The following is a 26,948-nucleotide window of genomic DNA, read 5'->3' as shown; positions in this document are numbered from 1 at the left end:
GTTGCCTCTTCCTTTTCGTTGAAAGGCTTTTATTTATTAGGGCACTTACTCTTGTGTTACATTCCTTCGACAAACCGAGAGCTGTGCACGGACTTATCGGATCGCGCAATCTAACCCAGAAACTCTCTTCCACACACCTTCTCTCTCCAAAAAAAAAAAAAAAAAAAATCTCTCGATGCCGTCCACTGATGGTCACGGAGCCATTTTTTTTTTTTTTTTTTTACAAGTTTTCAGACTCTTGTTTGGGTTTGAAAAATTGCACTTGTGTGTGATGGTTTTATGTGTCGATGCCAAGCGATCCAAGAAACTGCGGAATTCGACCCAGACACCAATAAAAGCTGTCCTCCTCGTCCTGATCTCCACCAACACCCCCAAACTAACTCCTAACTCCCTCCTCCTTTTCTTAAGCTCTTCTCTGCAACATCTCTTTCCAACTCCATCTCATTTTGCTGTTCTACAAATAGCAGAAAGACAAGTGACGTAGCACTTTGCGTGAATTATGGAAGTAAGTGAAGGGTGAACCACAGTAAATATTTTTTTCCAAACGAAAGCAGGAAGTCGTTTGATTAAAAAGACAGCTTGGAGGCAGGGTTATGACAACATCGTTCATCGCGTGTTTTGATTCGGTCACCATCTAAAAAAACCGAAAAGAGGTGGATTACAGGGAAAGTCCTTTTTTTTTTTCACCACAGTCATCTGTTTTGGCCCAGGATACTTTCCTCATTCCCTTCTTTAAGAGATAAAATGCATTCTCGATAGGGTTTAAGTCTCGCTGTCTGGGTTTTATGTTTCCCTCAATCAACCTTTTCAAAGTGTGTTACTTAGTTCACTAATAGTGAAAAAAAAATAGCTTGGGTAACTTTCTGAGAAAAGGATGCTGTCCCACTTTCCTCATTGGAGTCTGTAAGCAGCAGAAAGTGGGTCAAAAGGAGGGAAACACCTTTGCCAGGATAACTGGTTTAAATTTGCACAACCATGTATTTTTCATGCAAAAAGCATCCATTTAATTATCACCAAATAATTCATGCGGAATATGCGGAATGCATGTTGTGTGTACACACTGACGGACATATCATCCATAAAGGACGCTTTAGAGAAAGCAAACTGAGCTCCGTTCTTTTCCGGGCGACATCAATTGTTTGGACTGAAGCTAAATTTTTTATTTTTTTTTAAAACACAGCCCCATTTCAAAAGTGGCGGAAAGAACGTAAAAAGGTTGCCGTGTGTCAGCGAAAGCCGGTTTTATTGTCGCGAGTTTATGCGGACACACCCGGCGACGCAAATTCATGATGCTTGGATTCTTCCATGGAGTCAAAGCACTTTATTCCGGCTTGAAAAATTCAAAAGGCTTTATTAACCCTGACTAATTCATCAGGCGTCGGAGCACTTTTTGCTCACAGGCGGTGCATGCATGAGGCGGCATTCGGGTGGCGCTTGTAAATTCATTCAAACTGTAGGCATCACTTGCATTTATAAAAATGAAAGCGAGAATGCCGAGTGATGAGCATACACACAAAAAAATAAATAAAAATGTGTCACGTCATTTATTTATCTCAGGACTGCAGCATTTATTTATTTATTTTTTATTGCAATTAATGGGGACCCCCGCTGTCACGATCCGTGCTCCTTGTTGCAGCGGTGTGGGCGTGGTCGACGGCGCGTTGCCCGGAGACGCGGTCACGAGCGGGGCGAGCTCACGAGACGCTCAGCTGTAACTCATCACCCCATTGATTACTGACTATATAAACCTCCGACACGCACTTCCGCGTGTCGGATTATTGCTGACCCAACTTGCTCTCGCCATTGTGCCATTGCTATAGTTTTGCCAACCTTGTTCCGTGTGTTTGTCGTGATTGCTTGTTTGCTCGTTTGTTCTACAGCTACGTTTCGGCTCGCTTTCTGTTTTCGATGTTTGGACTTAACCTTACCCTTTTGAGGAAGGACATTTTCGTTTTCGGGTTCCTTGCGTTGCAAGCTCTTTTCGTTAGTCGTTTTGGTTCCCCTGGGGGAAGAGCTTTCCCCCGGCGTTTTTCGTTCGCGTCTACCGACGCCAGTAAATATAGATCCTCTATTTTCCCCGACAGCCCCCCATTGTGCCTGTCGCCTGTTCATTGCCTACTGTCGGTCACAATAAACTTTGTTACCAACTCATTTTCCCTTGTCCGCTATTTAAGAATCCACCAACACCGCTTTCCAGCCCCGGCTGGGAAGCGGTCATCACAGAATAATCCGACCATGGATTCTGCGGACAGGGAGAAAATCGTTCACGCCTTGACCAGCCAAGGACGCCTAGTCGGCCAGCAAGCGACCGAGCTCGCGACCCTTCGCGACGCGATCGGCCAACTGGCCCAGCAGCTCTCGAGCTTAGATGCCCGACTGAGCTCCCCCGCCATCCCTGTCCCGCCGGCTCCTAGCTCGGCCGTTCCCCCTCCCGGGGCTCAGTTTCCGAGCTACCCGGTTAAGGAGCCAAACTTGGCTCACCCCGACCGCTACGGCGGAGAACCCGGCCGCTGTGGTTCCTTCATTCACCACTGTAGGCTGATCTTCGATCAGCAGCCCCTATCCTATGCCTACGATAGTTCGAAGGTAGCGTTTATGATGAGCCTCCTGACTGGTCAAGCAAGCGCGTGGGCCATGGCCGTGAGCAACGCGCACCCAGCAATCCGCTCCTCATTTCCTAACTTCCTCGCCGAGTTTCAAAGGGTGTTCCACCACCCGGTCCGCGGGAAGGAGGCCGGAGCCGAACTGTTGGACTGTATCCAGGGCTCACGATCGGTTGCGGATTATTCGATCACCTTCTGCATCCGAGCAGCCGAGAGTGGGTTCGACGACTGCGCCCTGAGGTCCGTGTTCCGGAGAGGCCTGAACTCGGCTCTAAAGGACGAGCTGGCAGCCCGCGACGATGTCGAGACGCTGGAGGAGCTGATCACCCTGGCCATTCGATTGGACAACCGCCTGCGGGAGCGTCGCCGAGAGCGAGGGGTGGAGCAGCGCCGCGCCGAGCCACCACGCTTCCGGGCTCCTGAGCCCGCACCAGCGGACGAGCCAATGCAGATGGGGGCGACCCGCCGGGCGTCCCGGGAGCAGCGCCAAGCTGATCGTCCACGCACCCGGAACCCGACTGGTCAACCACCGACGAGCCCAAGCAGCCGGTTCCAGCTCGCCCGGATCTTCGGGAGAGGGAGCGTCGGCGCAGCACGGGGGCGTGCTTCTACTGCGGTCTGCTGGGACACCGAGCGGCGGTTTGCCCGGAGATGGCCGCTCGCCGGGGGTCGTCTTCCCGCCCCCCAACGAACTGTGAGTCCGCGCCCCGCGCCTCCGCGGCTAAAGAGCCCCGTCAAGAGCCGGTCGCCAGCGGGTCGGGCGGTTCGGTCCGCCCCGGGACGGTCTTGAGACTGGAGCTGGACGGGGAGATCATGGGACTCGGTGGTGGGATCAAGATTCGCGCACTCATTGACTCTGGCGCCGACGACTGTTTTATCGATGCGGGTTTAGTCTCCCGGCTCGGCTGCCTGGTCACCGAGCTCGAACAATCCGAGAAGATCTACGACCTCGACGGGCGCGTGCTGGCCGATATCCGGCGCTTAACCGAGCCCCTAACCTTAAAGCTGTCGGGTAACCACATCGAGAAGCGCTCTTTCTTCGTCATGCCGGCCAGGTCGGCACCCGTCGTGCTAGGGATCCCATGGCTACATTCGCACAATCCCGTCATCGACTGGGGGCGCCTTTCTATCCAAAACTGGAGCCCGTTTTGTTACGCGCATTGCCTGCGGTCCGCCGGGGAGGGCGGGCGAGTCAGGGCGCTCCCGGAGGCGGACATTGACCTTAACGGGGTCCCGAGCGTTTACCACGACCTCCGCGCCGTTTTTAGCAAAGAGAGGGCTAAATCCTTGCCACCCCACCGTCCGTATGACTGCGCGATAGATTTAGTTCCCGATCCGGTCCTGCCGTCGGTGCGGCTGTACAAGGTCTCGCAACCCGAACAGGCGGCCATGCGAGACTACATCACGGAGGCGTTGGCGGCGGGATTAATAAGGCCGTCTACTTCCCCGTTGGGAGCGGGCATGTTCTTCGTCGAGAAAAAAGATAAATCGCTGCGCCCCTGCGTCGACTACAAAGAATTGAACGTGATTACGATAAAGAACCGCTACCCTTTGCCTCTGTTGGACTCAGCGTTCGCCCCCCTGCAATCCGCCACCGTCTTCTCTAAATTAGACCTCCGCAGTGCCTACCACTTGATCCGCATCAGGGAAGGGGACGAGTGGAAAACCGCGTTCAAAACCCCACTCGGTCACTTTGAATACTTGGTCATGCCTTTCGGTTTAACTAACGCCCCCGCCGTTTTTCAAGCCCTGATCAACGACGTGCTTAGAGACATGCTCAACGTCTGCTGTTTCGTGTACTTGGACGATATACTAATTTTTTCTCGGTCCTTAAAGGAACACCACCTGCATGTGCGAGCAATCCTCCAACGCCTGTTGGAGAACAAACTGTATGTAAAAGCGGAGAAGTGCGAGTTCCACCAAACCTCGGTCCCATTCCTGGGCTTCATCGTCGAAAACGGGCAACTAAAGGCCGACCCGGCCAAGACGCGCGCCGTCGTCGAGTGGCCGGTGCCAGTTACGCGTAAACAATTACAAAGGTTCTTAGGATTCGCCAATTTTTATCGGCGCTTCGTCAAAGACTATAGCCGCCGGGCGCTGCCGCTCACGCGGCTCACCTCGACCAAGGTCCGGTTCACCTGGGATAGTGGGGCGGAGGAGGCATTCGCGGACTTAAAAAACGCCTTTACAAACCCCCCTGTCCTGCACCATCCTAATGCTGATCTCCTTTTCGTTGTAGAGGTGGACGCCTCTGATTCCGGAGTGGGGGCCGTCCTGTCGCAGCGGTCCCCGGTCGACCAGCGTCTTCACCCCTGCGCCTTCTTCTCTCGTCGCCTATCGCCAGCGGAGGCCAACTACGACGTGGGAAACCGTGAGCTTCTGGCTGTGGTCCTGGCCCTGCAGGAATGGCGGCACTGGCTGGAGGGCACCCAGGAACCCTTCACCATATTCACGGACCATAAGAACCTCTCTTACATTCGCGCCATGAAAAGACTGAACCCCTGGCTGGCACGGTGGGCCCTGATCCTGAGCCGGTTCAATTACACTATGACGTTCCGGCCGGGGGCACGCAACACCAAGCCCGACGCTCTGTCCCGCATCCACGACGCGTGGGAAGAGGAGGAGGGGCCGGCGAGCGTGGTTCCTAGCCATCGAGTGGTGGGAGGCCTCCAGTGGGAGATAGAGCGGCAAATCCGGGAGCTCCAGGACAAGAGCGGAGCTCCAGCGGCCTGTCCACAGGGCCGCCTGTTCGTGCCCACTCGTTACCGGGCGGAGGTAATCCAGTGGGGCCACGCCTCCAAGTTGGCCTGCCACCCGGGCATTCGGCGCACCCTGGGCCTGATCGGGCAGCGATTCTGGTGGCCTTCCCTCAAGCAAGACGTGACGGCCTACATCCAAGCCTGCCCGCCGTGCGCTGCCAGCAAGGCATCGCACCAGCCTCCAGCGGGCCTGCTACGACCGCTCCCCGTTCCGGCGCGCCCCTGGGCGAACATCGCCCTGGACTTTGTCACTGGCCTGCCCGTTTCCCGGGGGCACACCGTCATCCTGACTATAGTGGACCGATTCTCCAAGGCCGCCCACTTCGTGGCCCTGCCCAAGCTCCCGACAGCCTTGGAGACGGCGAAGCTGCTGGTCCAACACGTGGTTCGACTGCACGGCATCCCCGACGACCTGGTGTCAGACCGAGGCCCGCAGTTCATCTCCCGGGTGTGGAAAAAGTTCTGCCAGTGCCTGGGAGCGACATCCAGCCTCTCCTCCGGGTACCACCCACAGACTAATGGGCAATCGGAACGTGCCAACCAGGACCTCGAGTCCGCACTCCGATGCGTCTGCCTGGACCAGCCTTCGACCTGGGCCGACCACCTACCTTGGATTGAGTACGCCGACAACACCCTGATCTCCTCGGCGACCGGACGATCGCCGTTCCTGACGGCCTACGGGTACCAACCCCCGTTGTTTCCGACCCAAGCTGGTACCGAAGAGGTCCCCTCAGTTCAGCAGCACATGAAACGGGCTCACCGGGCGTGGAAGGAGGCCCGGGCCGCCCTGGCGCGTACAACGCAGCGGAACCAGCGCGTCGCTGATCGCCGCCGGCGCCCCGCCCCTGCCTACAAGATCGGCGACAAGGTCTGGCTCTCAACCCGGGATCTCAACCTGGCAGGTGCGTCCCGCAAGCTGGGCCCGCGTTTCGTGGGCCCGTTCGAAATTACCGCCATCATCAACCCTGTCTCAGTTCGTCTCAAGCTGCCTCCCACCATGAAGATCCACCCCGTCTTCCACGTATCGCTCATTAAGCCGGCTCCTACCTGCCCTCTGGTGCCACCTGCCGCCCCGCCACCACCTCCACGCATCATCGACGGCGACCCGGTCTACACGGTGAAGGACATCTTGGACTCCAGACGCAGGGGAAGGGGCATCCAGTACCTGGTCGACTGGGAGGGCTACGGCCCGGAAGAACGGCAATGGATCCCTCGCTCCTGGATCATGTGTCCATCTCTGCTACACGACTACCACAACGCTCACCCGTCTAAACCAGGTAGTCCGCCAAGGGGCGTCCGTTAAGGGGGGGGTACTGTCACGATCCGTGCTCCTTGTTGCAGCGGTGTGGGCGTGGTCGACGGCGCGTTGCCCGGAGACGCGGCCACGAGCGGGGCGAGCTCACGAGACGCTCGGCTGTAACTCATCACCCCATTGATTACTGACTATATAAACCTCCGACACGCACTTCCGCGTGTCGGATTATTGCTGACCCAACTTGCTCTCGCCATTGTGCCATTGCTATAGTTTTGCCAACCTTGTTCCGTGTGTTTGTCGTGATTGCTTGTTTGCTCGTTTGTTCTACAGCTACGTTTCGGCTCGCTTTCTGTTTTCGATGTTTGGACTTAACCTTACCCTTTTGAGGAAGGACATTTTCGTTTTCGGGTTCCTTGCGTTGCAAGCTCTTTTCGTTAGTCGTTTTGGTTCCCCTGGGGGAAGAGCTTTCCCCCGGCGTTTTTCGTTCGCGTCTACCGACGCCAGTAAATATAGATCCTCTATTTTCCCCGACAGCCCCCCATTGTGCCTGTCGCCTGTTCATTGCCTACTGTCGGTCACAATAAACTTTGTTACCAACTCATTTTCCCTTGTCCGCTATTTAAGAATCCACCAACACCGCTTTCCAGCCCCGGCTGGGAAGCGGTCATCACACCCGCAAAAAGTAGCGGTTGACTTTTTAAAACATTTTTTTTTTTAACTATTATTATTATTTCAACTTTTTTTATTTTATTTTGGGGGATTTACGCCTCAATTGCGCCATCCACTCTTAACTGGACGTCACGTTTGAATAACGTTATGAGTTTATGAACAGAAATTTGTTCAAAAGTGTCCATCGATTATTAACGTGGTGAGATACAACAAGTGACGAGGCAGGGTCATCGCGGCCGATCAGCTCACGGAATAAATCCACCCGTGCTCTCATTGGTCCATCTCGGGCCAGGATGAATATTTGGGAAAAATCTGCAAAGCACTAAAGAAGCAAAATGTGAAGCGACAACGTGATGAGGGGACACTTTATGTATTATTATATTAATATATATATAAATTAGTGCTGTCAAGTAATTAATATTTTTTAACTAATTAATAAAAAAAAAAATCCATGATTAATCACATTTTTCAACTGCTATTTTTTGCGAAGCTTATAACCGACTTACTTGAATAATATCGTGGAATTGATGCAAAATCACCAAATTTGAAGTATATTTAATTAAAAAACTGTTCTAATAGCTTTCTTGGATTCTTGAAATCGATCTAAACGGAGACATCTTTGCAGGCATTTTTCTTCCAAACATTTTTCAAAACTCTCCACAAGCGCCACAAGGCGCAGTGGAAACAAACACAGTGTTTTGTTCGGAGACGTGCTAAAGACGGCGAATGTGGCACAATATTTGCAAGGTCTGCAAATTATTTTTTGAAGTCAATCAAACTGAGTTCAAATATTTAACTGAGTTAAAAAAAAAATAAAAAATTGGGATTAATCACCTGAGTTAATGCTTTAATTTTGACAGCCCAAATATAAATATATTATTATATTATAACTCAATCTCATTTCCAATTATTTTATCAAAAAAAAAAAAAAAAAAAAAAGGGGGTACCATTAAGGTGCATGTGATTTTTAAGGTGAAATTAAAATTAAATTCAACATCCCGAAATCGTTACATTTCGACATTTTCTATTCAAATTGAAGTTTAAAACGTGTCCATGGAATCGGCAAACAAACACCAGCAATAACCACGCCCTCCTCACATATTACATCCCTTCTGTCCATGACTCGCTCGTTTCCCTTTTCATCACCTGCAGCACCTCTTACACTTTCTCTCCGTTCACGATTCCTTCCTCATGCTTCTGCCTCCCACATAGAGTGTGGGATAAATAATGCAGTGTTCTGCTCTGATAATCATCAACGCTTTTCCTCTGAAAAATGGAGCAAAAAAAAAATAAATAAAAAAAAAATCCAGTTTGCTTCTTGGGTGCAAATGCAAACGTGTTCTCCATTAATTCGCGTTTGTCTTTGTCATCCAATTTCGCCGCGCGGTTATCCACGTGGCTGTTTAATTAATCCGAGGCATGTTACACTGAATGCAGTGATGTCAACGATGTCCCGAGCAATTACTGCGGTTTGCAACTTCAATAGGAAGTGTGTTTGTTGTTCGTAGTTGCCGTTGTTCTCAAAGCAAGAAACAATTTTAACCTGGTTTGCGTAATTATGCAATTGTGGTTCTTGTTTGTGTTCTCATCCGGTCGGATATAGGAACAAGTTATCAAAGCTATCCATGTGAAAAAAAAAAAAATTTGGTGGTCTTCTTTCGTATAATATACAGCAACACGCAAACAACTACACGATCCTTTAAAGGGGAAGTCAACCCCCCCCCCCCCCCCAAAAATGCTTTGCAAAATAAATTTTCAATTAACCTTCACGGGTCTAAACATGGCATTCTGATTAATATTGCGTTTGTGGAATCTGAGTTAAAACAAAATCTACCCGTTTTTAGCCATCACGTCACAATTGCTTGAAATTCAGGTCACAACCAATCACGGCTCACCTGTTTTGTTTTTTTTAATTTATTTAAACTGTGCCACGATTGGTCGTTATCTGAGCCTTGAGCAACTGTGATGTCATTTTCAGTGGACAGAAGTGACAAAATGGCCAACTCATATTCCACAAACGGCATATTAATCAGAATGCCGTGTTAAACATATCCTTGCAAAGAAAATTTTGGGGTCGACTTCCCCTTTAAGAGGCTTGAGTCGCTTGATATTTTGCTATCCTACTCAGAAGGACTGTTCCTCGGGAATTTTATTTTCCGATGGGAGTTTACCTTCTCATTATCGAAGACATCTGAAAGTCTTTTAAAAGTACGTACGCCCGCTATTTGCATGCATCAGGATGCGATCGGGTAAGGATTTCAAAATCGACGGCATCGGTCTGACCGATCCATAAGAGCGATCCGCTCAGCGCGTCACTCCACTCTTCCATCTTTTGGGAGTCATCGTTGCATCTGTCAGCTGACTTGTCTTTTCTCCTGCTCTCCCCCTTCATCCACGTAAAACTTCCTCCTCTCCGCCCCGCCTTGCCGCTTGCATATTTGATGATTTCACATCGGTTCAGGAAAATAATTACTCAGCCTGGCGTCACGCGGGGACGCTCGAGGCGCCGCGCGGAGGAAAGCGCTGCCGTTGTGGTCATTAAAAATGCAATGACGCCGAAAAAAGGGACACGGGCCTTTGTAATATATGATGAATGCTTTGTCATGGATTGAACGCAACAATATAGAGCACAGAAGAATGTCGCATTTGTACGTAGTGCATGTTGACGTTACAAACAAGGCTTCAAAGCGCCACATGATCCACCTATTATCCGAACTGCCAACCTATCACGAGGGTCGCGGGCGTGCTGGAGCCTATCCCATGCTGTCTTCGTGCAGTAAGCGGGGTGCAACCTGAACTAGTCGACAGCCAATCGCAGGGCACACATACATAGATGAGGGACAATTCAGCGTTCAATTAAATCGACCGAGCATTTTGGGGGGGGGGGGGGGGTAACGTGGGAGGAAATCCACCAAGGCACAAAGAGACCAGGGCCCAGATTCGAACCCAGCAAGTCCGCACTGCGGGGCAGACATGTGGGCAAACATACGGCCCGGGGGCCACATGCGGCCCGTTAAATGTTTTAAACCGGCCCGCTAAACTTGAAAAAAAAAAATCAATGAATAAACCTTGTTCGTGTTTTATTTTCTAAATACTGTGTTTTTTCAAAGAGATAATTTTTTTTTGTAATGCTATTGTTCACTTTCATTTAAAATTAAAATGTATTTTTTTTTTTTTTTTCTCCGATGAGGTGAGGTTACCAAAACGCTCCATCCATCTGCTTCTGGTCCCCGGCACCCCTCTGTCAAATTTTAGAACCCCTGTGCTGACGAGTCTTCCACTGTGCCGCCACATGCGGATTAATTGTATAAAGAGTCCAGTTTAAATTTGTATTGTATCTGTTTTGTCTCATTCAAACGGTGCGTTGAATTCACTCTATTTTATCACAGCACAAAATCAAATTAACTGGATCCAGATCGTTTTTTTTTTTTTTTAAACTAGATGTATAATCTCGTAGACCCAGATCATTTTGCGCGACCAATTAAAATGGAGTAAATTCAACAAAAACTTTTTTTTTTTTTTTAGCAGTGTGCGCACCGGCCCGTTGCGGAGCCATCTGTCCTGCATCAGAGAGTGTGTGTAGATTATGTCGGAAAGGGTGAGAAAGGGGGAGGGGGGGGGGGCAGGAGAGGGAGAAAGAGAGCGAGAGAGCGAGAATTACGCACACCCTGATCCTCTCCCTTCCTTCCAGAACCAGTGTGGCGTTGGTGGTGTGCAGGCACTCTGCAGCCCTCCTCGGAGAGAGAGAAGTTTTCGCCAAAGGATTCTGTCCGAGAATTAAATCACCTTCATGTCGACTCTGTTGGATACTAACCGGCCGATGCTATGGTTACCTTTATTACGGTAGGAAGACTCTTCTCTTGTAACCCGTTTTGAAACGATGACTTCAAAGCTCACACGAATTCGAACTTCGAGTGGCAACGGAGCGCCTTTCCAAAACTTTTCAATGAACTCAACTTGGCACCGAAGGAGGCTTTGAAAGCTCTGAAGGGCTGCGGAGTGAATATTTTGCGCAACACACGTTATGTGTATAAAAGCTTGTTTCCTCCATTACAATGCCACATGAGACAAATGCAAGGGAGGAGAGACTCCCCAGGTCTTTGTGCAGGTAGAGGGTTGGGTTTCTTTAAGTTGCGCATAAATATTGTGAGAGTCCCCTGGAGCTGTGTGAAAAGGCGTGTGGACGCGTTCAAGGGAGTGGAACGAGCCGATGTGGTAGGGCTTGTAGTTTTGGAAATGTGAAGCCTGTTTGAGTTGTTAATATAACCACTGGAAGCTTATTTCTTAATTTTATTTATTTATTTTTTTTCAGTTACATATTTGGCCTCATGGGCATTGTGCTCGTTTTCAATGCCTTAACGGCCGGTTTACTTGCGCAGGAAGTTTTTGTTTAAGTCAGAGAATTTCGTGCATTGGGTTGCCATCCCGAACAGTGAGTGCGCGAAAGCCCAAGTTTTGTCTCAGATCGGATTCCCATCAGAGCATCGCTCTCATCAGCGCGATGGCCGTGCTCGCGACTGCACCGCAGATCTCACATTTCCCGCGTGCACGAGCGCGTGGATAAACGTCTGAAACCTAACGTGGGCCGGAAGTGAAATCATTTCCAAATTCACACGCTCTGTGCTTCTTACGCGCCAAAGTATCACGTTAGAGTACGACGGACAACGACCGCACTGGCCTTGACGTCTCAGTTACGCAGGTGTGATAGTTTTGCTGCAGTTTTCCCTTTCCCGCCGAGTTTATGGAGTGTGTGTCCACACGCCGAGGCTACAAAACAGCTGTTGCGGCGGCGGATTGGATGCACGCCCGCCAGTGCCACAGAAGGGTGAGGAATTAGGATGTGGACAAGGAGACGAGGCAAGCGCCAATGGTGCTTAAAAAGAAAAAGGTCCTTGAATGCACCACGAGGCCGACTCACTAGTGATGGGAAAATGAAGCTTCAAATTTGCTTCATGAACCAGTTGTAATATTTTTGACTCCTCTAGGTGGCACTGTAGGTTGAAATAAAGAGTTTAAAAAAAAAAAATGGCGAGTCAGTGTGATTTCGGCCCAATGTTGAACCGAGAGTGCCATCTACAGGAGTCCAAAAATACTACAACTGGTTCATGAAGCAGATTTGAAGCTTCATTTACCCAACACCACAGACAGCTGCAAGGAGGTTTACTCAAGCTATATTTTCACATTTTTGCCACGCCATTAAAAAGAAATGCGTAACAATCATGGACGGAGGACGACTGCCAACAGTTCATGTTAAAATCACATCCAGACTGAAAGGCTTCCTCTTATCTCCATTAAATGAGGCGCTGTTTACTTTGGAAGGAGTCGTCACATCTTCACAAGCGTCTTAATAGCTTGGTTGCAAGAGCAAACACGTATCGCCGGAAACTGAAAGCGCTCTCGCCGTGTTTGTCAATGATGACGTTTTCCCTGAGTCGAATTGCTTCGACATTTCGGACAATATTACGCTTTCGCCTTTGTGTCGAGAGTTTGGGGAAGCCTTGTCGATTGGTCGCCGCGCAAAGCATGTGCAGTAAAAGTACGATCGGAGGGGATTGATGTGGAAGAGTTTTATTGACCGGTACGGAGCCCTGAGGTTCACCTCGATTAATATAAGTTCTGTTGAGTTTGTTTGTCCGTGGTCCATTTTGGGTTCAAACTAACTCATTTAATGCCAAAAATTTTCACTTGAGGAAACCCTTCAATTCTAGTGTTTTTCTGGATGTTGACTCATTTTGCAACGGAATATTGTGTTCTTATGCTATAAAAACACGGAGCTATGACGCAAAAGGCTAAGACGTATAAATACGTCTTTGGGAGGCGGGGACTACAATTTTGTAAACGTATATATACGTCTTATGGATTGAATGAGTTAATCAATTAAAAAAAACAAAAAAACAAAGTTTGCACATTCAAGGAGAACTAAGTCGAAATAATTTTGAGTTCAAATCTCGATCAATGGTGGAGTCCAAATTTGACCAAGCACACCTTTTCAACGTGCATACGTTGTATAGCATTCCCGTAGTTTGATGCCAATCACATGTTGGAAGACGCGCTCGGATCAAGTTGGGATCTTTGGTCGTATGCGGTTGCAATTTTCAGAGCGACGCTGGCCCGTGATCGTTTATCCTTTTAGCAGAGTGTTTATATGCGGCACATTCTTATGGCTTGTACAAGCGAAGAAAAAAAAATAAAAATAAGGCATTTGATTACAGACAAGCTTGTGCTTCGTCTCACATAGCACTTTGTGTTCCTGGCCTGGAGCTTAATCATGAATACGATTCAAGTACAATGAAGAAAAGTAAAAAAAAAGTGAAGAACGAGAAAAAAAAAAAAAAAAAAAATCCACCGTCTCCCTTCAATTCAAGTTTATTTTATTTCCCTCACTTTCACTCGCAGCGTTCCTAATTATTTCTTTTTACGACCCCATCTTTCAAGCTTCCTCACTCATCCTTTTTTTTTTTCGTTTCCGCTACTTTAAATCATGGAGTCTGCGACCTGCTGATAAGAGCGTCGGCTGTGGAATTGATGCAGATAGATGTGATCACGCAAATTAACCCCTGAATTCTTTCGGATTGCATCGCAGTTGATCTCGATTGAGACGAGTGTAGAAAAGTGTGCGAACGGGTGGACGTCCGAGTCGGTTTAGTGGCCACTTTGATTTCAGAGCTGACAGATGTTCAACTCGCTGCCCAGTGTGTCAACCACACACACACACACACACACACACACACACACCTAATCCTTGCTTGTCCTGCCATTTGGTTTTAACCCCAACCTTAAAATAAATCTAATCCTAACTTTAATCTTTGCAATGAAGCTAAATATCGAAAGCAAATTGCGACTCTTGTAAGAACTCGGGCCCCAGTTCCCTCACTCGCCGCTTTAAAAATGTTCAAAGATATTGAACATGCAGTCGGACGTCGTGCGTTGACCTTCATCAAGACATACATCATAAACGCAAATTGGGAAATCGAGTTTTGATTCGGCGGTAGACGAATGGATAGATGGGAACATGTCGCATAACAAGTCCGGACTGATCTTGATGATGTTCGCGACAAAATTGGCAAACAAAGGTGAAGAAGGATCTTGCTATCGACCGCAATTGGCTCTCAATGATCATTTCTGGAAATTGGTTCGCGGATGCGCTTAAACGACTAGGAATGCATCGGCGCAGACACGGAGATCCACCCCAATGCGCATCTGCCCACTCCTCTCCATTTTATTAGCCAGTGGGAGAACAAAGCGAAAATCAAACTCGTGCGGTCCCGGTGGAGAGTGGGATGAGAAGAACTGGACGGACATGTGCAACTCATCAGATTATTATTATTTTTTTTTTTAATCTTATCGTTTACATTCTGTCAGGGAGACATTAAATAATATACACTTCCGTACCGTTTTGTTTTAGCTGACACGGGTTTCCCACTAAGCAGCTACAGATGCTTTTGGCTTCGTATCACAGGGAGTGTAGCGCCACGCCAAAAGTTCATTACCGCGAGCCGACAGACACAGTTAATGCCATTAAATGAAGTTAGCGAGTGTTTTACAATAAGTTTGACCTCTAATCGTGCGCGCGGGAAAGAAAATACCTTGACGAGTGGATCTTTGGTCAGAGAAGCCATAAAGTACATTCTTATCTAGGCTGGCAGTGAACGAGTCGAGTAACACCGATTTATAAAATACGTATCCCTGCGTTGAATTGCTGCTGTCGTATTTCTTTTAAACCTGCATCAGAAATTAACGGAACGGCAGCTGACTCCTACCATGCGAACCGCGATCAAGCCTTGAAGGTTAATTTTAGTTACCATCTTAATGGAAGTAAATCAAGCCGCTACATTCCGGGTTATCTAGTGAAACCGATGCATTCGAAAGTTCTTTTCAGTCCTCATTCTGACACATTTAAATAGATATTAAAATATAAGGCATGGCTGATGTTAACTGATAAAAAAAAAAAATGAGCCTAATATGGCATTCAGGGATCACAAGTAAATGACAGCGAGTACCAAGAAGAACAATGGCACTGCAGCTGAATCATGAGGCGCTTCCAAAGCGGAAACTTGGCCATTATCGTCTATTGTTATCTGTATTTTGAGGTGAATCATGTGCGCTCAGTGAGGCAAGCTTTGTAAATAATTTTGTTGATGATGATCTAAACGGCTACAATGAACAATGACTGATTGTTTCCACAAATTTGATCTTTGAATTTGATTGTTTGCTTTTATTATGTAGAATAATTCCATTTTCGTCGTTCCTGGGGTTGTTAGGCGCCTTCGGGATTTTCTTGAGCTGAGATATCATCATACCATCAAAAATATTTGCCCCATCATAATGCCAATTTTAATATTGCACAACGACCGCCCAAATCAATTTAAAATGGCATTCCTAAATGTTTATTTAATTATGGGGGGGAAAAAATCCAAGCCTATCCGACACGACACAAAAAAAGTAAATGCAAATGAGTGAGTTTTTCACATTACTGTGGAAGACTTTTGACTAACTCTTCTTCACAGAATTGTTTAAACCCGACAAATATTGGAGGGTTTTCCGGCATTAATTTCATTTAAAGTCAGCCCAATGCATCTGAATAGGATTTAACTCTAGACTTTGTCGAGGTCCTGTAGTCGCAAAGCAGCCCCAAGACCATCACATTGCCACCACTGTGTTTGACTGTAGGCATGATGTTCTTTTCATCAAAAAGTGGTTCTTGTCTACAAAATTGTTGTCCAATCGTTAGGCATATCACGTATTTTTGGGGATTTTATTTATTTATATTTTCTGTCAGTAGTAGATTGTGTGCCTCCCGTGAATTCTATTGGTGCCCAGTGTCCTTCTCATTGCCTGCAGTTCTTTGGTTGTCTTGGGTTCTTTTTGTGACCTCCTGAATGTGTCATCGTTGCATTCTTGCCGTTACATATTTGGTGAGATCTTGTCGCTCACTTTACTTTGGGGGCAACTACTTTTCGCATGGGGCCAGACAGGTTTGCGAAAGATGTCCGAGCGCTCGCCTTTAAAAAAAAAAAAAAAGGGGAAAATTGAATTCTTCAGCAACCGCCCAACACAATACTTTAGGTCAGGGGTCTTCAATCCTGTTCCTCGAGGGCCGGTCTCCTGGACGTTTTCCACCTCTCCCTGGTGCAACACACCTGAGCGGTCGTTATCGAGCTTCTGCAGACCTTGCTGATTATCTGATCATTTGAATCAGCTGTGTCGCAGCAGGGAGAGATGGAAAACCTGCAGGACACCGGCCCTCGAGGAACAGGATTGGGGACCCCTGCTTTAGGTCATTCCCAACTCACTCTGAATAGTGGCAGTATTAAAAAAAAAAAAAAAAAAGCATAGAATAAAGTTCCCGCATTTTAATAAATGGTCTTTGTCATGACGGTGGAGATGAATTGGTGTTCCTCCGGTTTGTCCTCGGTCACTGGGAGCTGCGTAAAGATGATTAACAAGAGCAGAGTGAAGTGGCTACTACCTATTCGCGCACTCACACAAAATAGAGGAAGGAAGGTCAAAGCCACTGTAGAGCCTTACAAGTCTATTCTTGTGTTGGTGATTGCATTAGGCTTGATGCTGGATTAACTTCCCCTGATCTCCGAGGGCAATTTGCTTATAATACTGAATCAACTGCACTCTCTCTGTTTTATACACACAGCTTGTTTGGAGTCTAACCATCTCTTCCTGTGAGTGCAGACAGGGCTATTAGTGAGTTTGGAGAAGGTGTCAATTGAATAGTATTTTTTTTTTTTCCTGTCTAACACTTCAGTCTATTGAAACAGAAAATTTAAGGAATGTAGCCAGAGGGTTTTTTTTGGGGTTGTTCTGGTGAATGTTGTTTGCGGTTGGGCATAATGACAACCCAGAGGACATATCCTTAAAGTGTGATATAAATCTGAATGCATTCAGTGTTTAAATATTTCACAGAACCAAAATCCTATTGCTAATCGTACTATTGCAGTGATCAGTTACCCAAGTTTGGACAATGGAAATGCAAGTAAACATGGCGTACCAAACTTTTTTCATTCACTCATTCTCTTCCGCTAATCCGAGGTGGGCTTGCGGGGGCGGCAGCTCAAGTCGGGAAGGCCCAAACTTCCCTCTCCTCAGCCACATGGTCCAGTTCCTTCTGGGGGATCTTGAGGCGTTCTCAAAACAACTGGGAGACAATCGTCCTCTGGGGCCTCCTGCTAGTGGGACGTGCCCAGAACACCGCATCTGGGAGACTTCCAGCTGGAAGACTGACAAGATGCACCAGCCTTACCTCTTCACCACGATAGACTGATACTGAGGCCGCATCACTGCAGACGCTGCACCGATCCGCATGTCGATCTCTCGCTCCGTCCTCCCCTCTCTCGAGAATAAGACCCCGAGATACTTGAACTCCTCCACTTGGGGCAGGATCTCTTCCCTAACCCGGAGAGGGCACTCCACCCTTTTCCCACAGAGAACCATGGTCTCAGATTTGAAAGTGCTGATCTTCAGCCCAACCGCTTCACACTCGGCTGCGAAGCGCTCCAGTCAGAGTTGGAAATCACGACTTGAAGTCGCCAACAGTACCGCATCATCTGCAAAAAGCAGAGATCCAATACTGAGGACACCAAACCGGATCCCCTCATTGCCTCGGCTGCGCCTAGAAATTCTGTCCATAAAAGTTATGAACAGAATCGGTGACAGTGGGCAGCCCCAGTCCAACCCTCACTGGAAACGAATCCAACTTACAGCCGTCAATGCGGACTGAACTCTGACATCGGTGGTAAAGGGATTGAACTGTCTGTACAAGAGCGTCTCTCCTATACTCCCGGAATCCCCGCCCACCCTAGATCCCCTGGGGTGCAAGGTCGAACGCCTTTTCCAAGTCCATTAAGCACATGTGGACTGGACTGCTGAGGGTGTAGAGCTGGTCTATTGTTCCACAGTCAAGACAAAAATGACACTGCTCCTCATGAATCTGAGATTCAAACTTCCGGCGGACCTTACCAAGGAGGCTGAGGATTGTGATCGTTGAAACACACACTCTGGTCCCCCTCCTTAGAAAGAAAAACCACCAACCCGGTCTACGAATCTGGTGGCACTATTCCCAATATCCATGCGATGTTGCAGAGGCGTGTCAACTAGGGGGCAATAAGTATGCCCACATTTGTTCTGCGTCTCTCACCGTGGGCAACTTCAGAGAGGAAAAAAGTACAACCCCTCTCGAGAGGACTGGTACCAGAGACCAAGCTGTGTGTGGAGATAGTCCGGAATTCTCTGCCTCACCAAGACGGCTTATTCGGAAATAATCGAAATGATACTGACTTCTACGTCAACGATGACGATGATGAAAATATTTGGTTAACGCCCCTTTTTTTCATGACGGCAACGAGACGATGACGAGCTAAACGAGGTTATTTGAGGATGAAAACATGACGTGACGTACATGAAATTTTCGTTGACGAGACGAGACCAAATGATGACATCCCTTCCCTTCCGTCTTTCAAAACATTGCAGTGAAGCGCAACCTGTCTTTCGTTGGGGCACACCCACCACCGGGACGGCACGCACGACTAAAACCGACTAAAACCGTTTTGAGTTTTCGTCGACCAAAACTAGACTAAAACTATCATGAGTGGGAATGACCAAATCTGACGAAAACTGATAAGCATTTCCGTCCAAATGACTAAAACTAAGACTAAATCCAAAGGGCCTGCCAAAAACAACACTGGTCACCAAGTACTTTTTATGATCGGGGGGGGGGCGGGGATCCTGATGACTCACATGTTATAACGTGTACTATCTTTCGACTTTTTTCTGAAATAAAGACCAACTTGGCAATTTACTTAAAAAGTCCTTGTTTATAATCCCAAATCAGCTGTCGCTACCACAAACAGCCAGTCGGACGTCCCCTTCCCATCACGTCGGTGAAGGCACTCATACCAGCTCATAACCAGTGACGCTTGCATTGACAAACGCCTCGAAAACTAGTTTTGTCACGGCATAATGGCGAGGTGACTCACCTGCCTCACGGCTGTAAAACATTCATTGAAATTTCCTATTCTCATTGGAATTCCGCCCTTCCCTTTTAACCGCGCTTGACAACCTGAGGGCTGAAAAGACAGCGAGTTGCGGGTTGGAGGACGATAAACAGCAAATGTCAAGGCACCCAACGGTATCATCTCATCAGATCCGTATCGATTTCTGTCCTAACCCCAAAAAAATGATCAGGTGTGGTGATTGCGATAAACCCCTGTTCACCACTGTTGTGCTGATTCTTATGATTATCAGGAGGATCGCAACTTGGCAGGAAGATGAGCCGCCGACATGACCTTTATGCTTGATATTTTTCTCCTAGCCACGTCCCTTCAGTGCACAAACATCTGGAGTCAAGCGGGCAGAATTAGCGCTCAGACGAGACGTTGCCGGGCGAAAAGCCCTGAGGTGGACTTGCCGCCTTGGCACCCTGTTCTCCAAAGCTCTGACTAGTGTCTATCATTGGGGGGAACTGCAGCACTCTCAAACAACCATGAAGCTTTGTTATTAGATGATCGGAAAACCAACACAGAAACAAACGGAAGTGCCTGCTAATCAGAACGTTATCAAATGTTTTTTTTTAATCATTTACAGTCCATGCCTATTAGCCTGTAGACTGCTGTTAAAAGGCCCCCGCGGTGCTTATTAAATTACTGCTCCAGTGTGTCTTTTATCTGGACTCTTAAATTCGATATTTATTTCAATCGCGCCGTTACGGCACTGAAATGAGCAATTCATAATTCACAGCTCCGCTTAACGTCATATCAGGCTCAAATAAACATGAGGCTGCCTCTGAGAGCATGCTTCATGCAACAATTAATCACTAATTAGTGTACAGCTCCTTACTTTTATAGCCTGGCAGCCAAAAGACAAGTTAAATCACTTTGCCCTTACCATCGGGTCAGCGCAGCGTTGACCTTATTTGCACGCTTAAGAGTTCACCCGAGCAAAGCTGCAAAAGGTTAAGTGCTAACGTAACAATATTTGTGTTACATACAGATCTCTCTCTCTCTCTCTCTCTCTCTCTCTCTCTCTCTCTCTCAATAAATATAAAAAATATATATAGAAATAAATATAAAAAAAATATATAGAAATAAATATAAAAAAAATATATAGAAATAAATATAAAAAATATATAAAGAAATAAATATAAAATAATATATAGAAATAAATATATAGAAATATATATATATAGAAATATATATATATATATATATAGAAATATATATATATATATATATATATATATATATATATATATATACACACACATAAATTTGCATTTTTATAGTAGGTAGATCATTTTGACTTGCCACACGCTTTCAGTGGACATTGTGCTGCTCCTTCTGGTCCGTGCACCTTGTCCACCTGGGGGCAGTATAATGCAGAAATACATGGAAATAGTTATTCTTCAGTGGGCCTAAGAATTATTTGTCACAGAGGATAAAGAAAGAATATATGCCATGATTCTTGTTATTTCTGACCGATACGAGAGGGGAATAAGTTAAAAAAAAATTAACAAATAAATAAAAAAAAACAAAAACATTTTCATGACTTCACTGACTTGAGAGATTCTTTTTTTTTTTTTTTAATAAATAAAAGTAAGATACACGCGAGTGGGTATGTGGGAGAGACGTATTCAATATAAGGTTTTGAAGCCTCCGCACTTACGAGCCGCGGCTGGTGCTCCTTGTGCTCCAGCCGGAGTTGGATAAAAGGTTAATAAATAAATAAATAAATAAATAAATAAATAAAGTGGGCGAAGGGAGAGGCCAGACAGATTTCTGACGGCTCCATAGCCGCGCCTCCCCGGGCCTTGCTGTAGCGCCGTGATGCTAAATTTGGCAGTAAACTTCAATTGGGAGGCGCAATAAACAACTCGAAGGCCCCTTTCGGAAAGAGCCGTTAAGCATCCGCCCGACTGCTGCCATAAAAGCATCTTTGTGATGATTAAATTTAACGTCACGGTGCAATCATGCAACCGATGCGTTTCGATGACTTGATAAACACTCCAAAAATAAAAGAAAATTCGTTGTCCTGTTTGAATGAGTCGCTTTTTCAAGAACAGCATGTATGCGTCTGAGCTGTCAGCAGTCAATATTGCTGCGAAATCAAGCATCAAATTCATTCATCACTGACTCGCAAGCGCTAAATGCAATGAGGAAATATACCCAGGAATGTTTTACCGAAGAAGAAAACAAAGATTCAATGTTGCTGATTGTGATGTTGACAAAACACTTGGCCTAATCTTTTTCCTCCATCACGTTGGTCCTAAAACAAACCAAAACATCCCCCTCCGCAGCTTGATGATAAAAGATGATAAGAACTTGACATTACAATAAAAGGGTGGCTTGTGTGGTGAAAGCTGACATCTATAAAAAAAAAAAAAAAATTTTAAAAAAGTGTCTCACCAAGCCGTGGCTTGCCTTGCAACATCTGCTTTGCATTGTAGCGACAACAAAAGAAGGTGGTAGGGAAAACAAACAAACAAAAACACGCCTCGTCAGGATAATAAACATGAAAATTGGTAAATGAAAATTATGCATTCTGACCACTATCAAAAAAAAAAAAAATTCACGCTTTCCTAAATGGTCTCCAAATAATTATCAAGTACACCCCCCTTTTTGATCTCTATCAACTTCAGCGTGTCATCGGACTTGAGCCATTTTTTATTTGCGTGTCGGATCCGCTTCATTTAGCCTTTAAGAAGACATCTGCGAAATGGACTTTACAATTGTCGCCACCGATAAAACGGCCTGGCGAGAGAAGAACACGGAGCTTGTACTAATTATGAGGGTAATAAAAATCACATGAAGCACTGCGGCGGTGTGAAACAATAACCACCCCCCCCCCCCCGCCCCAAAAGCAAGCATTCCGCATTGGCTCGGTTCTATTTCGACCACACAACCATGTGAATGTCACATGAAGAACAAACTCTCCTTGAGCAAGTCTCGCAGGCACTTGATGACCTTCTTGTGAACATGCCCCCACGCCGCCATGACACTTTGGGCGCAGCACGTCGGAGGTCGGCGCCGGGACGTTTAACGATTTCACCCTCAAATGAACCAGCGCTTTTCCCGATTTGTGCTTGGAAACCAAATGGAGTTGACACATTTTCCCGACTTTGTGTAAAAGCCCAAGTTGACACTGAACACAACTTAGCAAAACTCTGCCCTCTTGCGAATGTGAGGAATTCCCTTTGGACTCCCCGAGGCCTCAGATGCTTCTTCGTGCCCGAACCTGCCGCCCGAGTCATTTACAGGATGTACACAATGCATTTACTCTTCACGGAAAGCGACGTGATAATCGGGAGGCGAGGTTGTGGATAATAACGCAAGTTTCGCCTTCACTGGGAGGCCGACTTAAGTGTTTACTGGCAAGTATCCACAAAATGGGCAATGCTTGCGATGTTAGTTCAAGAGAAATCAAGTTCAAAACGCATGTACATGATTTTTTTTTTTTTTTTTTTTTAAATTGATTTATTTAACATTTGCACATCAAAAATAGCATTTTTACAATCAAATGCAACAGACCAATGCATAAACCAAATACACATCAACAGCAACGACAAAAATAGGAACAAAATAAATACAGCCAACCTAAATACAATAATTACGCTGTGATTTGATTTTTTTTTTGTTGATTTTTTTTTATGAACGCATGTACATGAATGAATACGAGCAACAATCCGATATTGCATCATCAGACAATTTAAGTGTATTTGATTGTACGCTCCATCTGATTGGAATTAGAATGAAAAAAAAAACAAAAACAAACGAGATTCATATTGTGTTTGTGGAATATGAATTAAGCAGCTAAGTCGACATGCTTTTTAGCCATCTCATGGGGGACGTGGGGGCGGCCATTTTGTCACTTTCTGTCAACAAAATGACATCACACTCAAAGGCATTCAGTGCCAGCCCAGATCAAATGAATGTGCTTTTTAACTTCTCTACCCGTCGATGGCAGCGAATGAGTTAAGAAATCTGTAGCTGTAGCTTTTCTGTCGCCAAGAAAGTGAAAAAAAAAAAAAAAAAAAATGGCCGCCCCCTGATGGCTAAAAACAGGTGCATTTTACTGCTTCACTCCGCAATATTAATCACAATGCTGTGTTTTGACTACTGGCCTACATAGAACATATTCAAAAGACGTTTATTTATTTATTTTTTTTGACATATCATGCAAAGTTCACCATACTCGATTTGCCCATCGAAATGTTGACTGATCATTTCAAGCGCACCGTACCATGCGCATTGTTCTCAAGAATAGGCAACGGGAACAAACGTGCGTTATTGAAAAACGCATCGCCTCTCTGATATCACGTCACAGCGCATAAATTGTTGTTTGGCTTGATGCGCCGTTTCATCCCAAAGAGGGATTCAAACAGAAAAACAAAAAGATTATTGCTTGTGGCTCATTGCGTGGCACTCATTTTCCTCATCTTCAAAAGGGAAAAAAGAAAACGCCCCCAAAATTTTAACAAATCCTGATGGTGTACTTTGCGCTTGATGATATGCAGCTGCATGCGAGTTCCCATGTGTCCCCGAGCCAAGATAAACATCGCCGCTACCCATGTCGAGAATCGTCTCGCGGCGACAGGAGATCTTGACGAGTTCGGTCTCAAACTTCCTCTGTCCTGTCTTCGCAGATCTTACAGGTGAATCTAGTGATGTCCATCCTGCTTTATGTGATGGTCCTCGTGTACCTCTATGGTATCCAGGCAACCGACATGGACAACAGTCGCCGGGGGCAACAGCAGCAGCAGGAGCAACAGCAGCCCGGTCCGGACTCGTTAAACTCCCTCATCATCCAGCTTCTCCAGGCCGACCTGACCAGGGTGAAGAACCGGGGGAACCAGAGCCAGCAGGGAAAAAGCAGGCACTCGTATCACCAGGACGCGCCGCCGCCTCCCCTCGGTGCCGACGGCGACGCCGAGCAGTGGGGGGAAGTGGGCCGGAGCGGCGAGAGCATCGCCGGCGTGGATCAGGCGCAAGTGATGATGCTGAACTCGGACCTACTGAGGCAGCACAAGCGCTTTAATTCGCCCCGGGTGCTGTTGAGTGACCGGGCGCCGCTGCAACCGCCGCCGCTCTACATGGCGGATGACTTTGTGAGCGGCGGACTGGAGGGCGAAATGTCGGCGAACAAAACCCGGAAGAAGCGCTACACCGAACACAAGAGTTATCGCGGGGAATACTCGGTGTGCGACAGTGAGAGCCAGTGGGTGACTGATAAAAGTCAGGCGGTGGATACGAGGGGGACCCCGGTCACCGTTTTGGATAAAATTAAAACCAGCGCCGCGCAGGATATTAAACAATACTTTTACGAGACGCGCTGTCGGACCCCGAGGCCCTTTAAGGGCGGCTGTCGGGGCATTGATGACAAGAACTGGAACTCCCAATGTAAGACGACGCAGACGTACGTGCGGGCGCTGACGCAGGTTCGCAATTCAGTCGGCTGGCGGTGGATACGCATAGACACTTCCTGCGTTTGCGCACTCTCCAGGAAACGTCACCGGACGTGAAGCGGAATCGGACGGGTACGTTCCGCTTCCGGTTTTAGGGCTCGCCTCTGCGGGATTATGCGCTTTGGTGGCGAAAGAAAAACGACATCTACTGAAGACAACGCGGGTCCGCGTCCAGGATTTTCACGCGGCCAATCCACAAGCTGGTTTGGGAGGAACTCATCTGAGTCAGGGTGTGAAGGGGAACTGTATATATAAATTATTTAAATTATATGAAATGCATGTAGTTTATACATGCTCGTCTAAATATATATGTGTGACTATATTTGTGTTATTTATTGAAAGAAGTCAAAAAAAAAATATATGACAAAGAACGAACAACAATGGACTTGTGTTGAGACCACAAGGCCAAGCTGGGTTGCGACGGTGCTTCACACTCAGACTTACTATGTGCCTTGACCAGAGTGGTTGCATAGCAAAGAGGGACACACACACACACACACACACACACCCACACACACACACACACCCACACACAGCAATTTCCACAAATGTAAAAAAAAAAGTTGCAGCAACAGCATTCCAATTTGATTGGGCGCACATAATATATTAAAAAAAATAAATAAAAATAAAGGCCAAACCACGTCTGAAACAAACAAACGTTGCTCTATTGTCTACACCCGATGCCTCTCGTCACGAAAACGATATCACGAGCAATATGTTATTTTCTTTATAATAAAACGTGGGGGAAAAAAAAAAAAAAATGTTTGGAAATTTTCCATGATCAAAGACGTGATACTGTATTATTGGTTTGCCACTGGTGTGAGCACGTACTGTATTACATTTCTTCACCACCAGCTCCTTTAAAAACCTATTTTGGTTTGAAAACCCAAAATAACAATAAAAATAAAGTTTGACAAAAAAAAAATTGGCTTGCTTGTGGAAAATACGTCTGGAATCAATTACGGCATTCGGATTGTTTTAGTTTAGATTCATCCCCGTGTCGTCGAAAAATACCCACATTTGCATGAATGCAAATCCAGAGAATGGTAGAGGCCCACACGGAGAAAAAAAAAAAAAAAAAAGACCGCTGCAGCCTATCGCGCAAAAAGTCATTTATTCTCTGCTCGCGTTCGATGATTTACGCTTCGATTATCTCGCCAGATGCAACAAAAGTCAGTGGTATATTCTAAAAAGTGGGCCTGCTAAATAAAATGAATCCTGCTTTCCGTCTATTGAAACCAAATCCCTACAAAAGGTGTTTTTGGACATTATTATTTTTCTGACAGAGTTCTCGGAAGTCATGCGAGGCGGCGGCGAAACTTGCTCTCTCTAATAACTGGGAGTCTTACAAAAGGGCAAAGCTGAGTTAAGGAGATGTGCATACACGCCGAGCCGCGATTTAAAGCCGTAATCTCCCATTCTAAGAGGATCTTATCATTTGTCGGGTTTCAGAGAGGAGATCAGCAACGCCTTCAATGTGCGGACATAAAGTTTTAAGTCGCCTTAAAAAGACTGCGGAATGTGCCTTGCTATCATTTGACTCTCTCAGGATGGCACGAGTTGGAAGCAGAGTTCTTGTAGGCTGAAATGGGAACGCTTTTAGCGGTTCTTTACCGCGGTGGCGTCATTGCTGGCGGGAGAAAATTGGGGAGAGGCAAAATAAAAGGAGCAAAAGTTAGCATTTCTTCTCAACAATGAAGCTGAAATTAAAGTAAAGAAAGGGCTCAACCGATATGGATATACTGAGGCGGATGCCGATTCAATATTTGTCAGAATAAAATTGCGATAACCGATAAACCGGACAATAAATTAAAAAAAAAATATGGCCGATAAAACATTTTTTTCCGTCGCTGACAGAATTATTTTGAATTAACAGTAAGGACATTACTTGACAACAAATCTGCCGTTTTTTGACCCCCTCGCTTTCTTTTTAGGAGGGGGGGGGTCGTCATGAATTTTTTCAAAGATTTTACAAGCGTGAATGTCCGATTAATTAAAAAAAAAAAAAAAATCTTCATTTAATGTAAGTAAATGTAGCGCTTGACTACCCATAGCTACACACCTGAATTAATTATGAGAGCCAATATTAGAGCGGTATGAAATTCGGCATTCGGCAAAAAGAACATGGCGTCCAGTCAGTTGCAGTCATGTTTGTCATCATTCGCTGCTCCGTTTGTCATAAATTTTAAATCTGC

At 46.4% G+C, this 26,948-nt stretch overlaps 1 protein-coding gene across 1 annotated transcript; it reads left to right on the top strand.

Annotated features, from left to right (window-relative positions):
- The first annotated feature begins 10,984 nt into the window (after nucleotides 1-10,984).
- On the top strand, nucleotides 10,985-25,263 carry ntf3 (neurotrophin 3). The gene is made up of 2 exons (XM_088283873.1): nucleotides 10,985-11,129; nucleotides 23,935-25,263. The coding sequence occupies exons 1-2, from the start codon at nucleotides 11,112-11,114 to the stop codon at nucleotides 24,808-24,810; spliced, it is 894 nt and encodes a 297-aa protein (XP_088139999.1). The 5' UTR covers nucleotides 10,985-11,111; the 3' UTR covers nucleotides 24,811-25,263.
- The last annotated feature ends 1,685 nt before the right edge of the window (nucleotides 25,264-26,948 follow it).

The sequence above is a fragment of the Idiotropiscis lumnitzeri genome, chromosome 2 (genome assembly GCF_059441095.1).
Source record: "Idiotropiscis lumnitzeri isolate Australia: NSW breed Sydney's pygmy pipehorse chromosome 2, RoL_Ilum_1.0, whole genome shotgun sequence".
NCBI classification, from domain to species: Eukaryota; Metazoa; Chordata; class Actinopteri; order Syngnathiformes; family Syngnathidae; genus Idiotropiscis; species Idiotropiscis lumnitzeri.
This window is presented reverse-complemented; position numbering and strand designations above follow the sequence as displayed.